The sequence below is a fragment of the Trachypithecus francoisi genome, unplaced genomic scaffold, assembly GCF_009764315.1.
Source record: "Trachypithecus francoisi isolate TF-2019V2 unplaced genomic scaffold, Tfra_2.0 Lachesis_group1, whole genome shotgun sequence".
NCBI classification, from domain to species: domain Eukaryota; kingdom Metazoa; phylum Chordata; class Mammalia; order Primates; family Cercopithecidae; genus Trachypithecus; species Trachypithecus francoisi.
The window spans coordinates 99,370,353-99,389,839 of record NW_022681454.1 but is presented as its reverse complement, the minus strand read 5'-3'; the positions used below and the strand labels follow the sequence as shown (position 1 = coordinate 99,389,839).

Sequence of the window (19,487 nt, the reverse complement as noted above, 5' to 3'; positions counted from 1 at the left end):
TTTTTCTTTTGGAGGCGTAGTCTCCCTCTTTCACCCAGGCTGGAGTGTGGTGGCACGATCTCAGCTTACTGCAACCTCTGCCTCCCGGGTTCAAGTGATTCTCCTCCCTCAGCCTCCTGAGTACCTGGGATCACAGGTGTGCGCCACCATGAACAGCTAATTTTTGTATGTTTAGTAGAGATGAGGTTTCATCATGTTGGTCAGACTGATCTTGTACTCCTGACCTCAAGTAATCCACCCTCAGCCTCCCAAGTGCTGGGATTACAGGCGTGAGCCACTGCGCCCAGACTACCTCACTAAGTGGGGGAGCATCTTGTGGCTCGTTAAGTCTTTGTTTTCTGGCCTATTTGTATAATGGACATTTCCAAGTTGTGTGTATATATTAAATTATTTGATAGTATATATTTAATGTACTAAATAGATCTACATGTTTAAAGACCATTTTCATATATTTGTTCTGTAAAATGCTTACCTTTCTTCATGAACCACCTAGATTTGCTTTTCTGATGTGTAGTATATATGAAAATATTTCTTTGTGAATTTTTTTTATTGTGTGCCTCTACAGGTGATATAGTTAATAACGCCATAGCCTCTATAAAGAGCGTATCTATTAGTCTGCTGGCAGGAATTGTTTTGGGATTTTTTGTTCGATATTTTCCAAGTGAAGACCAGGTATATACAAAATCTATTTTATGGAAATATAGTGTTAGACTTTTTTTTTCAAAATATTAAACTTTGGTAAGATCCATGAAATTTAATACTTAATTCTATTTCTCTAAAACTAGCCTCCAATGCCTGCTCTGTACTTGAAACTGAGCACAGCAGTGATTGATACAGGTCCATGGCTTTGATTAAAGTCTCTGCTTCCTGATTTGGCAAATAAGGAATATAAAGATATATACTTAATGCAGAGTATCCCTCTGAATTATACTTTCCCTTTCTCTACTAAATTGCCTATTGATATTTGATAATTTCCCCTAAATTTTCCCTTAAACATTTCAGGGGGAGATAGGTTCCCATTAATTTCTGCATATTTTCTGACTTAAATTCACTCCTACTCTCCTTTGACAGAGGCAACACTCTTAAACTTAGCCATTTCCTGCCTTAAATGAAAACATGCCATTATTTTTGTATTTCTATAATTTCCATCCAAATTTAGCTGTAACATTTTGGCCAAAGAGACACTCAAATATTTTTTAAGAATTCATTGGATATGTTATATGAAACTGGAGATTGTATGGGTCTCTTTTCTTCTTCACTTAAAGTAATACTTTAACCATTTTACTGATATTAGTAGCAGAGATGTGGCAGAAAATGAAATGTTACTAATTGTAAATTTTGTTACTTGGTAGTAAGTCTCCTAAAATATATGGTGAGAAAGAAAATCAAAATTTTAGACATTTAATATAACATTTAAAGACATAATATCAAAGGGTCAAAAATATATAATAGATAATGCCAAATCTTGTATTATATATTTAATGTAAACTAATTTCTAAATATCTATCTAATTCTAGAAAAAACTTGCACTGAAGAGAGGATTCCTTATTTTGACTATGTGTGTTTCTGCTGTCTTAGGCAGCCAACGTATAGGTTTACATGGATCTGGAGGATTATTCACACTAGTGTTGAGTTTCATTGCAGGGACAAAATGGTCCCAAGAAAAGGTGAATATTTTTAATACGCTATATTTTAAAAGCTAAAACAACTGAATTTTTTACATATATTTAGGAAATCCCCTCATTCTGGTTGGAAAATGTTCCAAAAGGTTTTCTGTCCTCAAGAAAGTGTATAAATCAATCAAGGAAATAAAATATTTAGGAAAAGCACCTGAAAATATACTAATATGGAATCAGAAGTTGCGTTATCACATCAGGCTTCTCTTTTTCCCAGGAGTTATGTAATATTATTATATTACTTTTATGAATCTAATTATTTTATTCATTGACATTTTAATTAGTCCATGAAAAATGTTTGTAAAAGGCCGGGCATGGTGGCTCATGCCTGTAATCCCAGAACTTCGGAAGGTTGAGGCAGACAGATCACCTGAGGTCAGGAGTTTAAGACCAGCGTGGTCAACATGGTGAAACCCCATCTCTACTAAAAATATAAAAATTAGCCGGGCGTGGTGGTGTGGTGGTGGGCACCTGGAATCCCAGCTACTCAGGAGGCTGAGGCAGGAGAATCACTTGAACCCAGGAGGTGGAGGTTGCAGTGAGCTGAGATCATGCCATTGAACTGCAGCCTGGGCAACAAATGCAAAACTCCATCACAAAAAAATAAATAAATAATAAACAAATAAATAAAAATGGAAATGCTTGTAAAATAATAAAACAGGGAATAAAATGTAAAAGATTTCTTTATTCCTCACCACTCTCAAATATCAAATCCCCTTACATTTTTAGGTAACCAGTATTCTATTTATAGACATTGAGATCGTTTCCACTTTTTGTTATTTACAAACAGTGCTGTTGTAAACAGTGTTGTTCATGTCTTTTTTTGAGATGCAGTTTCAATCTTGTCACCCAGACTGGAGTGCAGTAGTATAATCTTGGCTCACTGCAACCTCTGCCTCCTGGATTCAAGCGATTCTTCTGCTTCAGCCTGCCTAGTAGCTGGGATTACAGGCATGCACCACTACACCCAGCAAATTTTTGTATTTTTAAGAGAGACAGGGTTTCACCATGTTGGTCAGGCTGGTCTTGAACTCCTGACCTCAGGTGATACTCCTGCCTCGGCTTCCCAAAGTGTTGGAATTACAGGTACATCTACTGGAATAGAGTCCTATAAATGATCTTTTTTTACTTTTTTTGTTTTTTTAGAGACAGAGTCTCCCTATGTTGCCCAGGCTGGTCTCAAAATCCTGGGCTCAAGGGATCCTCCCCACTTGACATTGCAAAGTGCTAAGATTACAAGCATGAGCTACCACACCTGGCTGGAAATGATCTATATTTATTTTGATGGACACCGCTAAATTATCCCTTCAAAAGATTTTGGTTATTTACATTCTGCCAACAGTGCACAAAAATATCTAATGTCTTAACTCATCAACAGCACTTGATATTATCACTAGTTCTATTCTTTCTACTATTAGATGACCTCATCATTCAGTTTTTATAGTTTCTTACAATTATGTGATGTTGTTATTCTTTATTTACATTTCTCTGATTAGTAGTATAGTAAGCTTCTCTTCATATATTCTTTTTAAAATACCTATGATCTTCTTTGACCATTTTTATTGGGTTATTTTTTTCTCTGTTTCTAATTTATAGTTTCTAGTAATGTTAGGGCTACAGATCCTTTGTTATGTATATATTGCATGTAATTTTTATCTTCAACTTTGTTTATGGTGTCTTGTGTGTGGAAGTAAAATTTCCTATGACCAAACCTATTGGTTTTTCCTTTTTTGGTTTTGGATTCTGCATCTCATTTAAGAAGGACTTTCTCACTGAAGATTATAACATATAAACATTACAAAGATATACTATTTTGTATATTATCATTTAATATTTTGGTAGTTTTTGATTGTTTAATTTGTTTCTTCATTTAGTCTTTTAATCTATCTGGAATTTATCTTTGTGAATGCTGTGAGGTAAGGATATACATATATACATGTGTGTATCTTACAAACTATATATATTTATACACACAGTTTGTAAGTTAACTGAACAGAATAGAATTACATCATGTGCGATGTGTGTGTGTATATGTATACACACACATAAATATACATATATATTCAGACACACATATATACTTGCATGTGATGAGTATGTACATACAGATATATGCACATAAACTAGACGGTCATTTTTTGCCAAATTGTTTGTTTATTGACCAATTCATTAATAATTCAGTTTTTTGTTTTTTTTTTTTTTGAGTCTCGCTCTGTCGCCCAGGCTGGAGTGCAGTGGCCGGATCTCAGCTCACTGCAAGCTCCGCCTCCCGGGTTCACGCCATTCTCCTGCCTCAGCCTCCAGAGTAGCTGGGACTACAGGCGCCCGCCACCTCGCCCGGCAAGTTTTTCATATTTTTTAGTAGAGACGGGGTTTCACCGTGTTAGCCAGGATGGTCTCGATCTCCTGACCTAGTGATCCGCCCGTCTCGGCTTCCCAAAGTGCTGGGATTACAGGCTTGAGCTACCACGCCCGGCCAATAATTCAGTTTTTTAACATGAACTAAATTCTCCCATACATATTAATTCTGAAGTCTATTTAATCCTACTTCTCTATTTCTATGCCAACACCACTGTTTTAAATCACTGCAGTTTTATGTGTCAAAACCGAATATAGATTATACTTCTTTTTAAAGTATTTTTTGGCTGTTCCTACACGTATTCTTTCTTAGATAAATTTTAGAATCAGCTTGAGAAGTTCCCTAACCAAAAATCATAGTGGCATTTTGTTTAGTATTCTTATATAATCATAATTATAAAAGAAATGAAATGAATGAAATGCAAATCAATAAATAAAATTAAAACTACAAGAATTTTTTAAATGATAAAAGAAACAGAACTAAAGTTTTAAAGATTAAAAGTAACAAAAGGATAGTGAAGAATACTAACACTGTTTTTCTTTTTTTTAACCATAGTTTAATAAGTGGGAATCAGAAAACGCAGTCTTAAGGGAAATAGTTATGAAGATAGTTTATACCTCAAGGAAGAGACATCAAAGTTCTTACGTATCTTCTGTTTAAAAAAAAAAAAATGTTAAACCCAGACTGAGACTGAAATCTCTTCATCCAAATTCCTGAAGAAGAGCCAGAATACTGTAGGCCAATAAGGGCCTTTCCTGTAACCTTTTAATTGGGAAAGTAGCACTGGGAGGCATTCGTTTCCAGAAAGGGAAGCTGGGTAGGCAACTAAATGAGAACCTAATATATGTTTTGGTTTTGTTTTAAGGAAAAAGTAACTTTAAAGTATTCAACATGGGTTCTTTGGAAGCAGGCCTCTCAGACTTCCAGATTGTTTTTCCTAGTAGTATATGCTGTATCAGGATTCGCTTTAATGGGATTGAGTTCCAGGATGGTTGTTAGTGGAGGGCTTCCCAACCCCCTTCTGAGAACCTAAGTGTTTGCATGAACTGGGTATGTTCTCATCAGGCATTATGTAGTTCTATCTCTGTTCAGTTAACTTACAGACAAAATCTGGAACTCATACTAAACATGGCTAGAACCCTAAGGACATCACTTATTTTGTGACAAAATGGCCAAATAGTATTATTTTATTGCTTTGTGAGTTTCTTTTAATCAAATTCTACCTAAGTGCTTGAGTAAAACTATCAAAGTGCTCAGTTTTATTAATTAACATTTTTATTAAAATAAAATGTCTTAAGTTTATTAAATGTTAAGTGACTTTAGGCCAGGCATGGTGGCTCATGCCTATAATGCCAGTGCTTTGGGAGGCCACAGCCAGAGACCGCTTGAGGGCAGGAGTTCCAGACCATCCTGGGCAACATAGCAAGACCCCATCTCTACAAACAATTTAAAAATTAGCCCGGCATGGTGATACACACCTGTAGTTCTACTTGTGAGGCTGAGGTGAGAGGATCACTTGAGCCCAGGAGTTCAAGGCTACAGTGTGCTATGATTAATCCACTACACTCCAGCCTGGGCAACACAGCAAGATCCCATCTCTAAAATACTTAAAAACTGAAAAAAAAAAAGGGAGGGAGACTTTAAGTTTCTGATATGTATTTATGTGCCAAAATAATTATAAATGTATTTCTCTTTTCTATAGATGAAAGTCCAAAAGATTATTACAAATGTATGGGATATTTTTCAACCACTTCTTTTTGGTTTAGTTGGAGCAGAAGTATCTGTTTCATTGCTTGAATCAAATACTATTGGTAAGAATAATTAGAACACAAAAATATATGAAATTCAAAAATATTTAAGAAAATTATAAATACTCTTATTTTTATTTACAATATATCTTTGAATGGCTACAAGGACCTTCTTCAGAAACACATGTTGATACAGTGTCGTATTTTCATATTGCTCTTCCTTTACACTGTGTGCTCTGTTTTCTTTTTAAACCAAGGACAGCCCTGAATATCTTCCCTGAGTTATCTGAGGAAATAAATATAAGATTTCTTTCCTGAGGGAAAATATTTGATACGATCAGTACTTTTTGAATACTTTCATTTAAAAGTATTGGCTGGGTGTGGTAGCTCATGCCTGTTATCTCAGCCCTTTGGGAGGCCAAAGCGGGGAGATTTCTTGAGGTTAGGAGTTCGAGACCTGCCTAGCTAACATGGGGAAACCCCCTCTCTCCTAAAAATACAAAAATTAGCCCGGTGTGGTAGTGCGCACCTATAATCCCAGCTACTCAGGAGGCTGAGGCAGGAGAATCATTTGAACCCAGGAGTCGGAAGTTGCAGTGAGCTGAGGTTGTACCACTGCACTCCAGCCTGGGTGACAAAGCAAGAATCCTTCTCAGAAAATAAAATATTATTAATACAAAGAAAAGTATTCAAAAAAGGTCTATTAGTTCAAAATTGTATAAATGTCATCTGTCTTAATTTTCCTGGTACCTCCACCATCAGATAATCTCTTGCACTTTACAGAGAATCCTCAATTGTATTCATTTTTTATAATCATTGTTTTTATGTAAAAATAAACGTATGAAGAGACAATAGCCTTAAAATGCTTTCAAAAGTTTTAGAAATCATATTCCTGAGCATAAAGAACACTTCTTCACAAATATTTTGTTATTTATGTTTGTTTTCATCTGTTGTAGGCATATCTGTTGCCACTCTGAGTTTGGCATTATGTGTTCGAATTTTAATCACATATATATTGATGTGCTTTGCTGGTTTTAGTTTTAAGGAGAAAATATTTATTGCTTTAGCATGGATACCCAAAGCTACAGTACAGGTAAGAACATATTAAGCCTATTGCTTAATGCTTTCGTTTTGATGCTTTTAAAATTTTAAATGAAAAATGTTACCCCAGTCACAAAATATGAGCTATTATCCTTACTTTTTAAATGTTTGATTGATCATAACTATTCATTAAAATTAATGTAACCAGTCCCAGCTACTCAAGAGTCTGAGACAGGAGAACCACTTGAACCCAGGAGGCAGAGGTTGCAGTGAGTTGAGATGGCACCACTGTACGCCAGTCTGGGTGACAGAGCGAGACTGCATCTCAAATAAATAAATAAATAAACAAAAACAAACAAAGAAACTTAATGTTACTTTCTTCTATTTTATTTTCATTTTGAGACCAGGTCTCACTCTGTCACCCAGACTGGAGTGCAGTGGTGTGATCACGGCTCACTGCAGCCTCAACCTCCTAGGCTCAAACAATCTTCCCACATCAGCCTCCTGAGTAGCTAGGATCACAGACAACTGCCACCACACCGAACTGTGTTTCTTCTGATTTTTTTTTTTTTTTTTTTTTTTTTTTGAGACAGAATCTCACTCTGTTGCCCAGGCTGGAGTGCAGTGGCATGATCTTGGCTCACTGCAACTTCTGCCTCCCAGGTTCAAGTGATTGTCCTGCCTCAGCCTCCTGAGTAGCTGGGATTACAGGTGCACACTAATACTAATTTTTGTATTAGTATTAGTAATACAAATACACCACACCCAGCTAATTTTTGTATTTTTAGTAGAGATGGGGTCTCACCATGTTGGCCAGGCTAGTCTCAAACTCCTGACCTCAAGTGATCCACCCACCTCAGCCTCCCACAGAGCTGGGATTACAGGCATGAGCCACTGCGCCTGGCCATTTTTTCTGCTTTTTTGTAGAGAGGAGGTCTTGCTATGTTGCCCAGGCTAGTCTTGAACTCCTAGGTTCAAGTGATCCTCCTGCCTCAGCCTCCTAAAGTTCTGGGATTACAAGCATAACCCACTGGGCCCAGCCAGTGTAGCCTTTTTAAATCTCAGTTTTAAAAGCTATTCTTTTGAAATTAAAAAGTATTCTTTCAATAAGTACTTCCTAAGTTTATGAAAATATGTTTTGTATTTTCCTAAAATATATAATAAGAATATATCTGAAAATTGGAGTTTTTATATTTTACTGAATATAACAAAGCTAAATGTTACAATTTTAAAAAGTAGAGACACAGGCCAGGCATGATGGCTCATGCCTGTAACCCTAGCACTTTGGGAGGCTGAGGCGGGCAGATCACTTGAGCTCAGGAGTTCAAGACCAGCCTGGGCAACATGGTGAAACCCCATTTCTACAAAAAATACAAAAAAATTATTCAGGTGTGGTGGCACGTACCTGTAGTCCCAGCTACTTGGGGGTTGAGGCAGGAGGACTGCTTGAACTTGGGAGGTTGAGGCTGCAGTGAGCTGAGGTCACACCACTTCGCTCCAACTTGGGTGACAAAGTGAGACCCTGTCACAAAAAAAAAAGTAAAGTAAAATAGAGACACATCGAGTTTTTAAAAAATACTTTCCCTACCTTTGCCACTCACTTGCCACACAAATGTACATATATTGTTTTTAATGACACATTTATTTGTATAACTATTTGGTTAATGGCTAAATCCCTGCCCCCGCCCCCTTGATAGACTATGTAAGGAGAGGGACAGTGTCTGGTTGTTGCAGTTGTTTTTCGTTATTTCTCTCTGGCACTTAACACAGTGCCTGACATGCAGGAGGCAAATATGTATTGCATGCCTGCAAGAATGAGTGAATGGAAAGGGAAACCTTGTAATTTTGCCCTCTTATTCAAGGATATTCTCCTCCTACTAAAATATATTGCTACTTATTGTTAGACTGTTTAACTTGGCAGCATAACATACCTTAATTTCCTGTGGTGCTTTTCTTAGTTGTTATTCCAAAACAGAAGCTCCTAAATTTTCATGCAAAAAAACCTCTATTACCATGTTAGAAAAGCAGGTTCATAGGGCCAGACTACCTGTTTTGAATACCATGTTACTTGCCTCTACCTCAGGAAAATTATTTTCTTTTTTTTTTTTTTATTATACTTTAAGTTCTAGGGTACATGTGCATAACGTGCAGGTTTGTTACATATGTATACTTATGCCATGTTGGTGTGCTGCACCCATTAACTCGTCAGCACCCATCAATTCATCATTTATATCATGTATAACTCCCCCATGCAATCCCTCCCTCCTCCCCCCTCCCCATGATAGGCCCCAGTGTGTGATGTTCCCCTTCCCGAGTCCAAGTGATCTCATTGTTCAGTTCCCACCTATGAGTGAGAACATGCGGTGTTTGGTTTTCTCTTCTTGTGATAGTTTGCTAAGAATGATGGTTTCCAGCTGCATCCATGTCCCTACAAAGGACGCAAACTCATCCTTTTTGATGGCTGCATAGTATTCCATGGTGTATATGTGCCACATTTTCTTAATCCAGTCTGTCACAGATGGACATTTGGGTTGATTCCAAGTCTTTGCTATTGTGAATAGTGCCGCAATAAACATACATGTGCATGTGTCTTTGTAGTAGAATAATTTATAATCCTTTGGGTATATACCCAGTAGTGGGATGGCTGGGTCATATGGTACATCTAGTTCTAGATCCTTGAGGAATTGCCATACTGTTTTCCATAATGGTTGGACTAGTTTACAATCCCACCAACAGTGTAAAAGTGTTCCTATTTCTCCACATCCTCTCCAACACCTATTGTTTCCTGACTTCTTAATGATTGCCATTCTAACTGGTGTGAGATGGTATCTCATTGTGGTTTTGATTTGCATTTCTCTGATGGCGAGTGATGATGAGCATTTTTTCATGTGTCTGTTGGCTGTATGAATGTCTTCTTTTGAGAAATGTCTGTTCATATCCTTTGCCCACTTTTTGATGGGGTTGTTTTTTTCTTGTATATTTGTTTGAGTTCTTTGTAGATTCTGGATATTAGCCCTTTGTCAGATGAGTAGGTTGCAAAAATTTTCTCCCATTCTGTAGGTTGCCTGTTCACTCTGATGGTAGTTTCTTTTGCTGTGCAAAAGCTCTTTAGTTTAATTAGATCCCATTTGTCAATTTTGGCTTTTGCTGCCGTTGCTTTTGGTGTTTTAGACATGAAGTCCTTGCCCATGCCTATGTCCTGAATGGTACTACCTAGATTTTCTTCTAGGGTTTTTATGGTATTAGGTCTAACATTTAAGTCTCTAATCCATGTTGAATTAATCTTCGTATAAGGGGTAAGGAAAGGATCCAGTTTCAGCTTTCTACTTATGGCTAGCCAAGGAAAATTATTTTCTAATCTCTCAGTCCTTCAGTGTTCTCATCTTACAATGAAGTCTATGACTAGATCTATTTCTTAGTAGTGTTGTCAGGATTCAATGAGATAATCCATGTAAAGTGCTTAGCACTCTCTCTGGCATATGGTGGTGCTCAGTTAACAATGTTGTTATTTTATCTTACATTCAAGTAATATAAATAATAATAACTTTTTTATTTTTTTATTTTTTATTTTTTATTTATTTTTTTTTTTTGAGGCAGAGTCTCGCTCTGTCACCGGACTGGAGTGCAGTGGCCAGATCTCAGCTCACTGCAAGCTCCGCCTCCCGGGTTTACGCCATTCTCCTGCCTCAGCCTCCTGAGTAGCTGGGACTACAGGCGCCGCCACCTCGCCGGCTAGTTTTTTTTGTATTTTTAGTAGAGATGGGGTTTCACCGTGTTAGCCAAGATGGTCTCGATCTCCTGACCTCGTGATCCACCTGTCTCGGCCTCCCAAAGTGCTGGGATTACAGACTTGAGCCACCGCGCCCGGCCCAACTTTTTTATTTTTAATGTTACTGTAGGGCATCATAAATCTACAAAAGGAGTATCTATGCGTCCCTCTGTTCTCTCTCCTTCCAAAAACACTCGCAATTTTGTTTTATTATTTTATAATTTTCATAAAGCAGGGAAAAAAGAAAAGCAGGTATGAGGAAAGAGACCACTCACTCAAGTCCTACAGTATTACTCTGCTTCTGCCTATTCCTGTCTGCTGTCTCCAGGCTAGCTTCTACACAAAGAATATCAAGCTGGTTCCAGGAACTGGCAAGACATAAAAAATTAATTATTTATACAAGTAGAGTCACAACAGCAGTAATAGATAACGATAATGTCACAAGTAAGATCAACAAATATTTTAAATTTCAATTTTGAATTATTTTCACCTTTATCCTCTTCCACTGTTCTCTGCTGCTAAAATAAAATTGGCTAAGGTTCAGCTCTTTCCCTTGTTCCTCAGTTTCGAGTTACTGATAAAAATTAGAGTGGAAAAATAGAAGATACTGAGAGAGTAAATAAATAATTTAGTTTACAAATGTAAGATCAGCTTGACAATTGGATTCTTTTAAAGAAATAATATTCAATTTCAGTCACTAGGAGGAAATCATTTATCATCTAATAATAGTCCTCACATAATAAGGTTGTCATGAGAATTAAATGAGTTGATAAATGGAAAGCTTTAAGAATGATACCTGCCATATGATGAATGCCATATAACTATATAAATATTATTTCTAGTTTCACCATTATCATCATAATCTCTTAAAAGTCAATGGGTTTGGTTTTTGTTTTTTGTTTTTTCTGTTGGCAGTTCTTTTATGTTCAAATCCTCTTCTAAACTGTAAGATTCTTTCAAGTTGGTTTCCTGCATGATTATCTTTTTCTCCCTAGCATCCTCCAGCACACTGGCTCATGTTCAGTACATTAAAAGTTATGATATAAAAATGATACCATTTTAAATTATTGATCTAGAATATAGAAATTGATCTTTTTTTTTTTTTTTTTTTTTTTTTTTTTTTTTTTTTTTTTTTTTGAGACAGAGTCTTGCTCTTTCGCCTGGGCTGGAGTGCAGTGGCCGGATCTCAGCTCACTGCAAGCTCCGCCTCCCGGTTTACGCCATTCTCCTGCCTCAGCCTCCGGAGTAGCTGGGACTACAGGCGCCCGCCACCTCGCCGGCTAGTTTTTTGTATTTTTAGTAGAGACGGGGTTTCACCGTGTTAGCCAGGATGGTCTCGATCTCCTGACCTCGTGATCCGCCCGTCTCGGCCTCCCAAAGTGCTGGGATTACAGGCTTGAGCCACCACACCCGGCCAGAAATTGATCTTAAATTGAGGGGTTCTTTTGCCATAATGTTCCATATCAGAGGTAATGTTTCTACCATTATGTTGTTACTTTGCAACTCCATAGAAAACATGTTATATATTGGTATTTAATTCCCCAAAATTTTAAGGCAATTTCATGCCTAGATTATTAAACACAAAGGAGGGTTAGCAAGAAATTTGCTTTATGTTATTAAAACTAATGTGGTAGAAGGTAACTAGGGAAAAAACTTGTGACCTAGTAGAGTCATTCTAAAACAAAAACTTCAAAGAAACTCATTCTCTGACCTGGCAGGGGATGAGAAGTGAGGGAGAAAGAAACTTACCACTATCTGAATATCTACTATGTGCCAAGTGTTCTTTGCATTCTCATATTTAATTTTCACAACCGTCCAGTAAGATAAGTATTTTGTTCTTCATTTTACAAGTAAGTAAGTAGAAGTTGAGAGAGTGTGAATCATTTGTAAGTTCACTAGCCTCATTGCAGCAAAAATAGAATTCAAACCCAGTTTGCTAGATTCCAACCCTGCTGTCAGTTCTACTATAACACAGTGCCCCCTGAATAGGGAGAACAATGAGAAGAAGGGCAAGAGATCCTAGAGACCCATAAGAAACCTTAATATTTTATGTTGTCTTATTGTCACCAAGAACATGGTAAAGGCAACTAAGCAAAACTGGTTTCATTAGAACTCCTGGTGTTATGAGGGTAACATGAACACTCAAAAGAGGTATTTGAATAGAGGAACACCGAGAGGACAAGAGTGCAAAATCAGCCCAAAAATATTTGCCTGCTGATTTGTCACTATTGTACTCTTCCTCCACATATATTTGCTAGGAAGAACATGGAACTGATGAGTAACTTATGAAAATTACTAAGTACTTTTTTTTCTAATAGTCTAGTACTAGATTTTGTTTATTTTAACAGAGCCATTTACATTATATATTAACTCCATTTAACATTTTTCTTTATGCCCCATTTTTACCCCTAAATGCAGGCTGTGTTAGGTCCTCTGGCTCTAGAAACAGCAAGAGTCTCCGCACCCCACTTGGAACCATATTCGAAGGATGTGATGACAGTAGCATTTTTAGCCATCTTGATCACAGCTCCAAATGGAGCTCTACTTATGGGCATTCTGGGGCCTAAAATGCTTACACGCCATTATGATCCAAGCAAAATAAAAATGCAATTGTCAACATTAGAACATCATTAAAAAGTTTACCTGTCATCATCTGCCTGCTTCTTTTAATGATTTATTTCACATGACAGAAGAATTTTAAAGTAGAAATATGTGGGGACTGTACGGAGAATCCAGGATTTAGTAAATATGTGATTTCAGTGCAGGGCTTTTCTTGGATTTTTTACTCCAAAGTTAATTTAATAAAAATAATATTAAATGGAATGCTCTCTTGGTATTTACACACTGTAAGAACAAATTAAATCTGTAAATACGCTAGGAAAGTTTAATCCCTCAGGCTGAATTTTATATCATAACAAAAACTGAACTTAATATTAAATTAAACAAACTTAATGGCAGAAAGAAAAAACTTTGAATATTGAACTTGGTAAGATAGCCTAAGTTTCCAAACAGGAGGAGTAGAACTCCCCATGATGTCCAGTAATTCAGTTAAAAAGATCACCATGGCCGGGCGCCGTGGCTCAAGCCTGTAATCCCAGCACTTTGGGAGGCCGAGACGGGCGGATCACGAGGTCAGGAGATCGAGACCATCCTGGCTAACACAGTGAAACCCCGTCTCTACTAAAAAAAAATACAAAAAACTAGCCGGGCGACGTGGCGGGCACCTGTAGTCCCAGCTACTCGGGAGGCTGAGGCAGGAGAATGGCATAAACCCAGGAGGTGGAGCTTGCAGTGAGCTGAGATCCGGCCACTGCACTCCAGCCTGGGTGACAGAGCGAGACTCCGTCTAAAAAAAAAAAAAAATCACCACAAAAAGGAAAAAAAAAACAAGGAATAAAACACATCAACTTTAAATGAGTTAACTAAATAGATTTTAAATTCTAGTTTTGGTGACTACCTGAATAAATCATATGTTAAGTAATAGAACCAAGGTGCTCTTTCCCTACTTCTGCCATGCCCTTAAAATGAAAGTCTGGTTTAGCAGTTTTTAGATGAAACACTATCTATATTTTTATTTATAGAAATAAAATTAAATCACAAATGGAAATAAACTGTATTTTTTCAATTAGTATTTTAAAATCTAGGCATAAAAGGCAGCCTCCAAAAATGAAAGATTTAGAGACTACTGTCATGTGGCAGTTTCTTCTCCTTAGTAATATAGAACTACCTTTTAATTCTGGCTGATTAAATCTGCCATGTTAATGTAGAACCCATCACAAGCAAAGTGAGTTTTAATTAACTTCAAGACTCTTTATTTTAAAGTTATAAGATTCATATAAAATTAAAAGAGTCATTCTCAAATGGTCTTATTGAATGGCATCTTAGAAATTGTTTAGACTTCTTTGGCAAAAGCTCAGTGCAAAGACTGAGTATTACTTTTGTTCCTCTTTTTTCCTCTTCTCCACAAGCAAGGTATTAAAATACCACAGAATATGAAATGTATACATAAATTTGCCAAGTGAAGCAATTAAAATTTAAGGCAATCGAAACTATGTGTTATTCCATTAAGACTAAGGGCTTTCACAGAATATATCCCCAAAACTGCCAAAAGTTCTAAAACCCTCTGGGAAATAACTCTTTGAAAATACACTCTGGGAAAATAACTCTGGGTAAAGATAAAATAGCTACTGTTTTAGTGACATTTTCTCCTTTTAGTTTTACAACAAAGTACAGACTCCATTTTCAAATATTGTAATTCCAGTACTCAAATTCTAAAAATTTAAACTGTGCCAGTGTTTTGACTACTATCTAAATCATGAGGGCATCCCATTGTCACTTATAAGAAAATAAAAATATAGGCAGGGCACTGTGGCTCATGCCTGTAATCACAGCACTTTGGGAGGCCGAGGCGGGTGGATCACAAGGCCAGGAGTTCGAGACCAACCTGACCAACATGGTGAAACCCTGTCTCTACTAAAAATACAAAAATTTGTCAGGTGTGGTGGCACGCATCTGTAATCCCAGCTACTCAGAAAGCTGAGGCAGGAGAATAGCTTGAACCCAGGAGGCAGAGGTTGCAGTGAGCTGAGATCACACCACTGCACTCCAGCCTGGGAGACAGAGCAAGATTCTGTCTCAAAAAAAAAAAAATTATATATATATATTTACATTTACAAGATAGTATTTTACATTCACAAGAGGATTAGATTTCAAAGTAGAAAGTTTATTTTAATAAAAGAGATACAAGAAATCATTTTCAAAATGAGGAACTGTGTTTTTGATTAGGAGAAAAATTGTTGTACCTATTCTTTTTATTCTTTATATAATTTTCTCTAAGTGTCTGTGATACATGTTTATTATACTGAAATAGTCTGCCTTTTAAGGTAGTGTTGCAGATGTTGTTATTTATTTGAAATTTTAAGTTTTTTATTTATAAAAAGTTTTCATAAAAATTTATTAATATAATTTAAAAATTACAACCAATTAACTATGTGTATGATATTAGTGTTTATAGTATTTAAACAAATAAGGCTAGGCGCAGTGGCTCATGCCATCCCAGCACTTTGGGAAGCCAAGGCGGGTGGATCACGAGGTCAGGAGAGGGACACCATCCTGGCGAACATGGTGAAACCCTGTCTCTACTAAAAATGCAAAAAATTAGCCAGGCATGGTGGCACGCACCTGTAGTCCCAGCTACTCAGGAGGCTGAGGCAGGAGAATCACTTGAACCTGGGAGGCAGAGGTTGCAGTGAGCCAAGATCACGCCACTGCACTCCAGCCTGAGTGACAGAGCCAGACTCCGTCTCAAAAAAAAAAACTAAAATAAAATAAAAAACAAATAAATACAAGATTATTGTTTCTTATAAACTTTTTGTGTCTTTGCCTTTTTTTTTTTTTTTTTTTTTGAGATGGAGTCTCACTCTGTCACCCAGGCTGGAGTGCAACGGCACGATCTTGGCTCACTGCAACCTCTGACTCACTGCAACCTCTGCCTACCGGGTTCAAGTGATTCTCCTGCCTCAACCTCCTGAGTAGCTGGGATTACAGGCGCCCACCACCATGCCCAGCTAATTTTTGTATTTTTATTAGAGACGGGGTTTCACCAGGTTGGCCAGGCTGTTCTCGAACTCCCGACCTCAGGTGATCCAGCCGCCTCAGCCTCCCAAAGTGCTGGGGTTACAGGCATGAGCCACTGTGCCTGGCCTGTCTTTGCCTATTTTTTCACCGTTTAAGGAATTGTTATTAAAGCAAAATTTTATAATCCAAATTACCTTTCCTTGCTCAGTTATCAATTCTGTTACTTAAAACAGAAGTGACATTCTCAGCTATTCCACACTAAAGAATTACAAAATTGAAGGGATGCTTTACATTTCTATACTTTGCTGAAAATTCTTTATCCCAGAGTCTGAAAAGCATTACAGTGTTTTAATATTTTATTATTTTGGGGGGATTTTTTGTTTTCAAATCAATAAGTAATCTAGGACTGTCATAGCATTTGTTAGATCTGACATTTGCTTGGTATGTAAGGTTCAAAGTTTCCTTTTTAAATTGACTTTATACTTCACAGATTTTTTCCATAGTACTTAAGGTTTTCGATATTGAGATACTTTTCTTCAGTGAAGCACAAGTTTCTTTCTGTGGTCCCTGATCAGTTTCAAACAACTGGAACACCAGCGGCACTCTTAACTGCTTTCTGGGCAGCCTGTTTAGCTTGGTGTTCTTGTAGTACAGCTATACCTTTGTCACCCTTAGCACAGAGAGGCTCTGGAGATTCAAGCATACGAAGAAGTTCTGAATTACCAATCTCCAACAACATGCCAATGATTTTACCAGCACGACTAGGGCATGGCTTGAAGAAGAGGAAACAGCCATTCACTCGTTTGCTTTTGCTTTTGAGGAGGAGCAGATGCCATCATGGAAGTCAAAGGTTCCTGACCTTGTACATGAACAGCAGGCTGCTGCATGGTACCTTGGGGCTGTACAAGAAAATGCCATTGAGGATTGTGAACTTCCATAGCATATTTATACTGTGAAATGGTGCAACAAACAGCAGGAGTTTCTGTAGTAGCAGTAGCAGCAACTGCAGAATGTGCTCCTATCGTCTGCGTTGATGTGTTGTAACAGCTGTGTTGACATGATCATGGAAGCTGTGAAGAAGCTGGTCTCATACGACTAAATGTAGTGATCTAGGAGTGGCTGGGCATATTTGTCAATGGATGAGGTCTGGCACCCTGAGCAATTTAGGGAGGATTTTATCTTAGTTGAGCAGTTTGGCTAGGAGAATACTTAGCAGCAGGGATCTCAGTCTGTGGGACAATTGCCATGAAGTAAATTGAAGAAGGTGCTGGCTGATAGGGGATGATTCCCAGGTTGAGCACAGTTTTTACACTTGCCATTCTTTGCACATACTGTACTGGTTAATGAGCTGAGCCTGGGGCTCTTCATTGCTCTTCTTCCCATTGAGTTAATACTACATACAATGGCTCAGTGTCCACAATTCTACCATTCATTTCTGAAAGTGCTTTAGTTGCTTCCTCTGGAGAGGAGAAACATACACAAATCAAACCCTTTGTTGTGACTACCATCCTTCATAATCTTTGCATTAGTGATTGTACCAAGTGGAGAAAGTTCTTTCCAGAGACATTCATCAATACCATCAAGATTTTTTGCATAAATGTCAACACCTTGTTATCTGGTGATCCTATACTGTTTGAGCTTTTCAAATTTGCACACAAGTTCCATCTGCCATTCTACTTCTTTCTGAGCCTGACCAACATCAATTTGTTTTCCATTGAGCTTCTTTCTGTTCATCTCATCTGCGCATTTGTCAGCTTTGTGCCTTTCAAAGCTGACAAATCCAAAACCTTTGGGTTTTCCACTTTCATTAACCACTACTTTCACACTTAAGACAGATCCCAACCTGCCAAAGAGATCTTTAAGGCACTTACCATCCATATGTCTTCTCCAAAAATCTTCCTGTAAACATTGGTGAAGTTTTTAACTCTGAGTTCTGCTTCTCATTGTTTACAAGACTTAATCCAACAAAGACTTTGCTATCATTTAGAAGCATCCATTTCATTTTTTAATAGATCTTTCAGCTGCTTCTGTGTCTCAAAATGTACAATGCCATCACCGTTGAAACTATTTTCACCACAAAGCACCTAATGTGAAAGTGATAGAGACAGGAGGCAGCCAAGGGTCCCCCGGTAAAACCCCGCCTTCAAGACTAAAACAACCTGAAGGCTGATAAACTGGACTGCAGGTCCTGGTTGAAGCCGCCCTTGCCCCACTGATTCTGAATAATGCCCATCTGCGCACTGGGATTACGGGGTGGAGCCTCGGGAAGTTTGTGCCGTGTGCTGTGTTGAGGAGTCTGGCCTCTCCTGTTCCTATGTAGTGACCTGGGATTTAATCTGTGAGGAGAGGAACCCACTAGCAGGACTCTTTCTCTCTTTGCTGAGAGTTATTTTTCCTTTTTCCTTTCTACCCCGTAAATTCCGTTCGCCCTCACCCTTCAAGTGTTTGCATGCCTTTTCCTGGTCGTATGACAAGAACCGGGTTTTTCTACAACAAAAAGATGTTACCAAAAGCAGAAGATACATCATGCAATGCTTTATAATCAATAGATTTGTCCAATTTTTTAATGAATATTTTTGCGAAGTGATAGATCATGCTGAGACCACTTAGTGTGTATTGGCTAGTCTTCTATAACATCAAAATTCATTCCACATCCTGCGTTTTTCAAAGAGCGCCGGTGATCTGGTTCCTGTAGCCCGGGATGGAGGGGACCTGCCAGCAGGCTTGGTCACGTGCGGTGCGAGGACAAGGGATGGCTGGGGCGCTGGGCTCACCTCCACACCCGTCTGCCGGTAGGGCCACAGGCTGCGACTTTTCCGTCAAAGGAGAGTAAGGGCTGGGGCGGAAGCCTGAGGCAGCGCAGAGAGACAAAATCACCTGGAATCCAAAACTACTCCACGGCCGAGGAACTACGGCCCGCAGCGGGCTGGGATGAGGGTGGCGGTGTAGGGTCCAGTGTCCAGGCCTCGGGATCCTGCTCCTTCTTGAAGCTGCTTCGGAGCCGCGAGGGGGCGGGTGGGTAGCTCTCGGCTGCCTCACCGGGTTGTCTTACACAGGAAGAAAAGGAAAATGTCTCTGGCAGTGAAGACAAGGATTTTTTTGTAAAGTGTTTTGCAGGGGTGGCGGGTGTTGAAACAGAAAACTTTTTTTTTTTTAAGTTTTTTTTCATGGGATTTTTTCGGGAGAATGGATTTTTCAAGATAATAAATATGTGCTGATCCTGGAGAACACACTCCACACTCTCAGCACTAACCGCCTGGAAGAAGGGACCCATTAATGTTGAATTGTACCTTCTTTCGTGGCCTCATTTTTTCCCT

At 38.2% G+C, this 19,487-nt stretch overlaps 1 protein-coding gene across 1 annotated transcript in view; it reads left to right on the top strand.

Annotated features, from left to right (window-relative positions):
- Positions 1 to 13,385, top strand: part of SLC9B1 (solute carrier family 9 member B1) — a 132,171-nt gene extending 118,786 nt beyond the window's left edge. The window contains exons 8-12 of the mRNA XM_033214887.1: positions 566 to 672; positions 1,518 to 1,667; positions 5,738 to 5,846; positions 6,740 to 6,876; positions 13,012 to 13,385. Coding sequence (XP_033070778.1) covers positions 566 to 672; positions 1,518 to 1,667; positions 5,738 to 5,846; positions 6,740 to 6,876; positions 13,012 to 13,227 — 719 coding nt within the window. The 3' untranslated portion in view covers positions 13,228 to 13,385. The remainder of the gene's footprint in view (positions 1 to 565; positions 673 to 1,517; positions 1,668 to 5,737; positions 5,847 to 6,739; positions 6,877 to 13,011) is intronic.
- Positions 13,386 to 19,487: the final 6,102 nt, after the last annotated feature.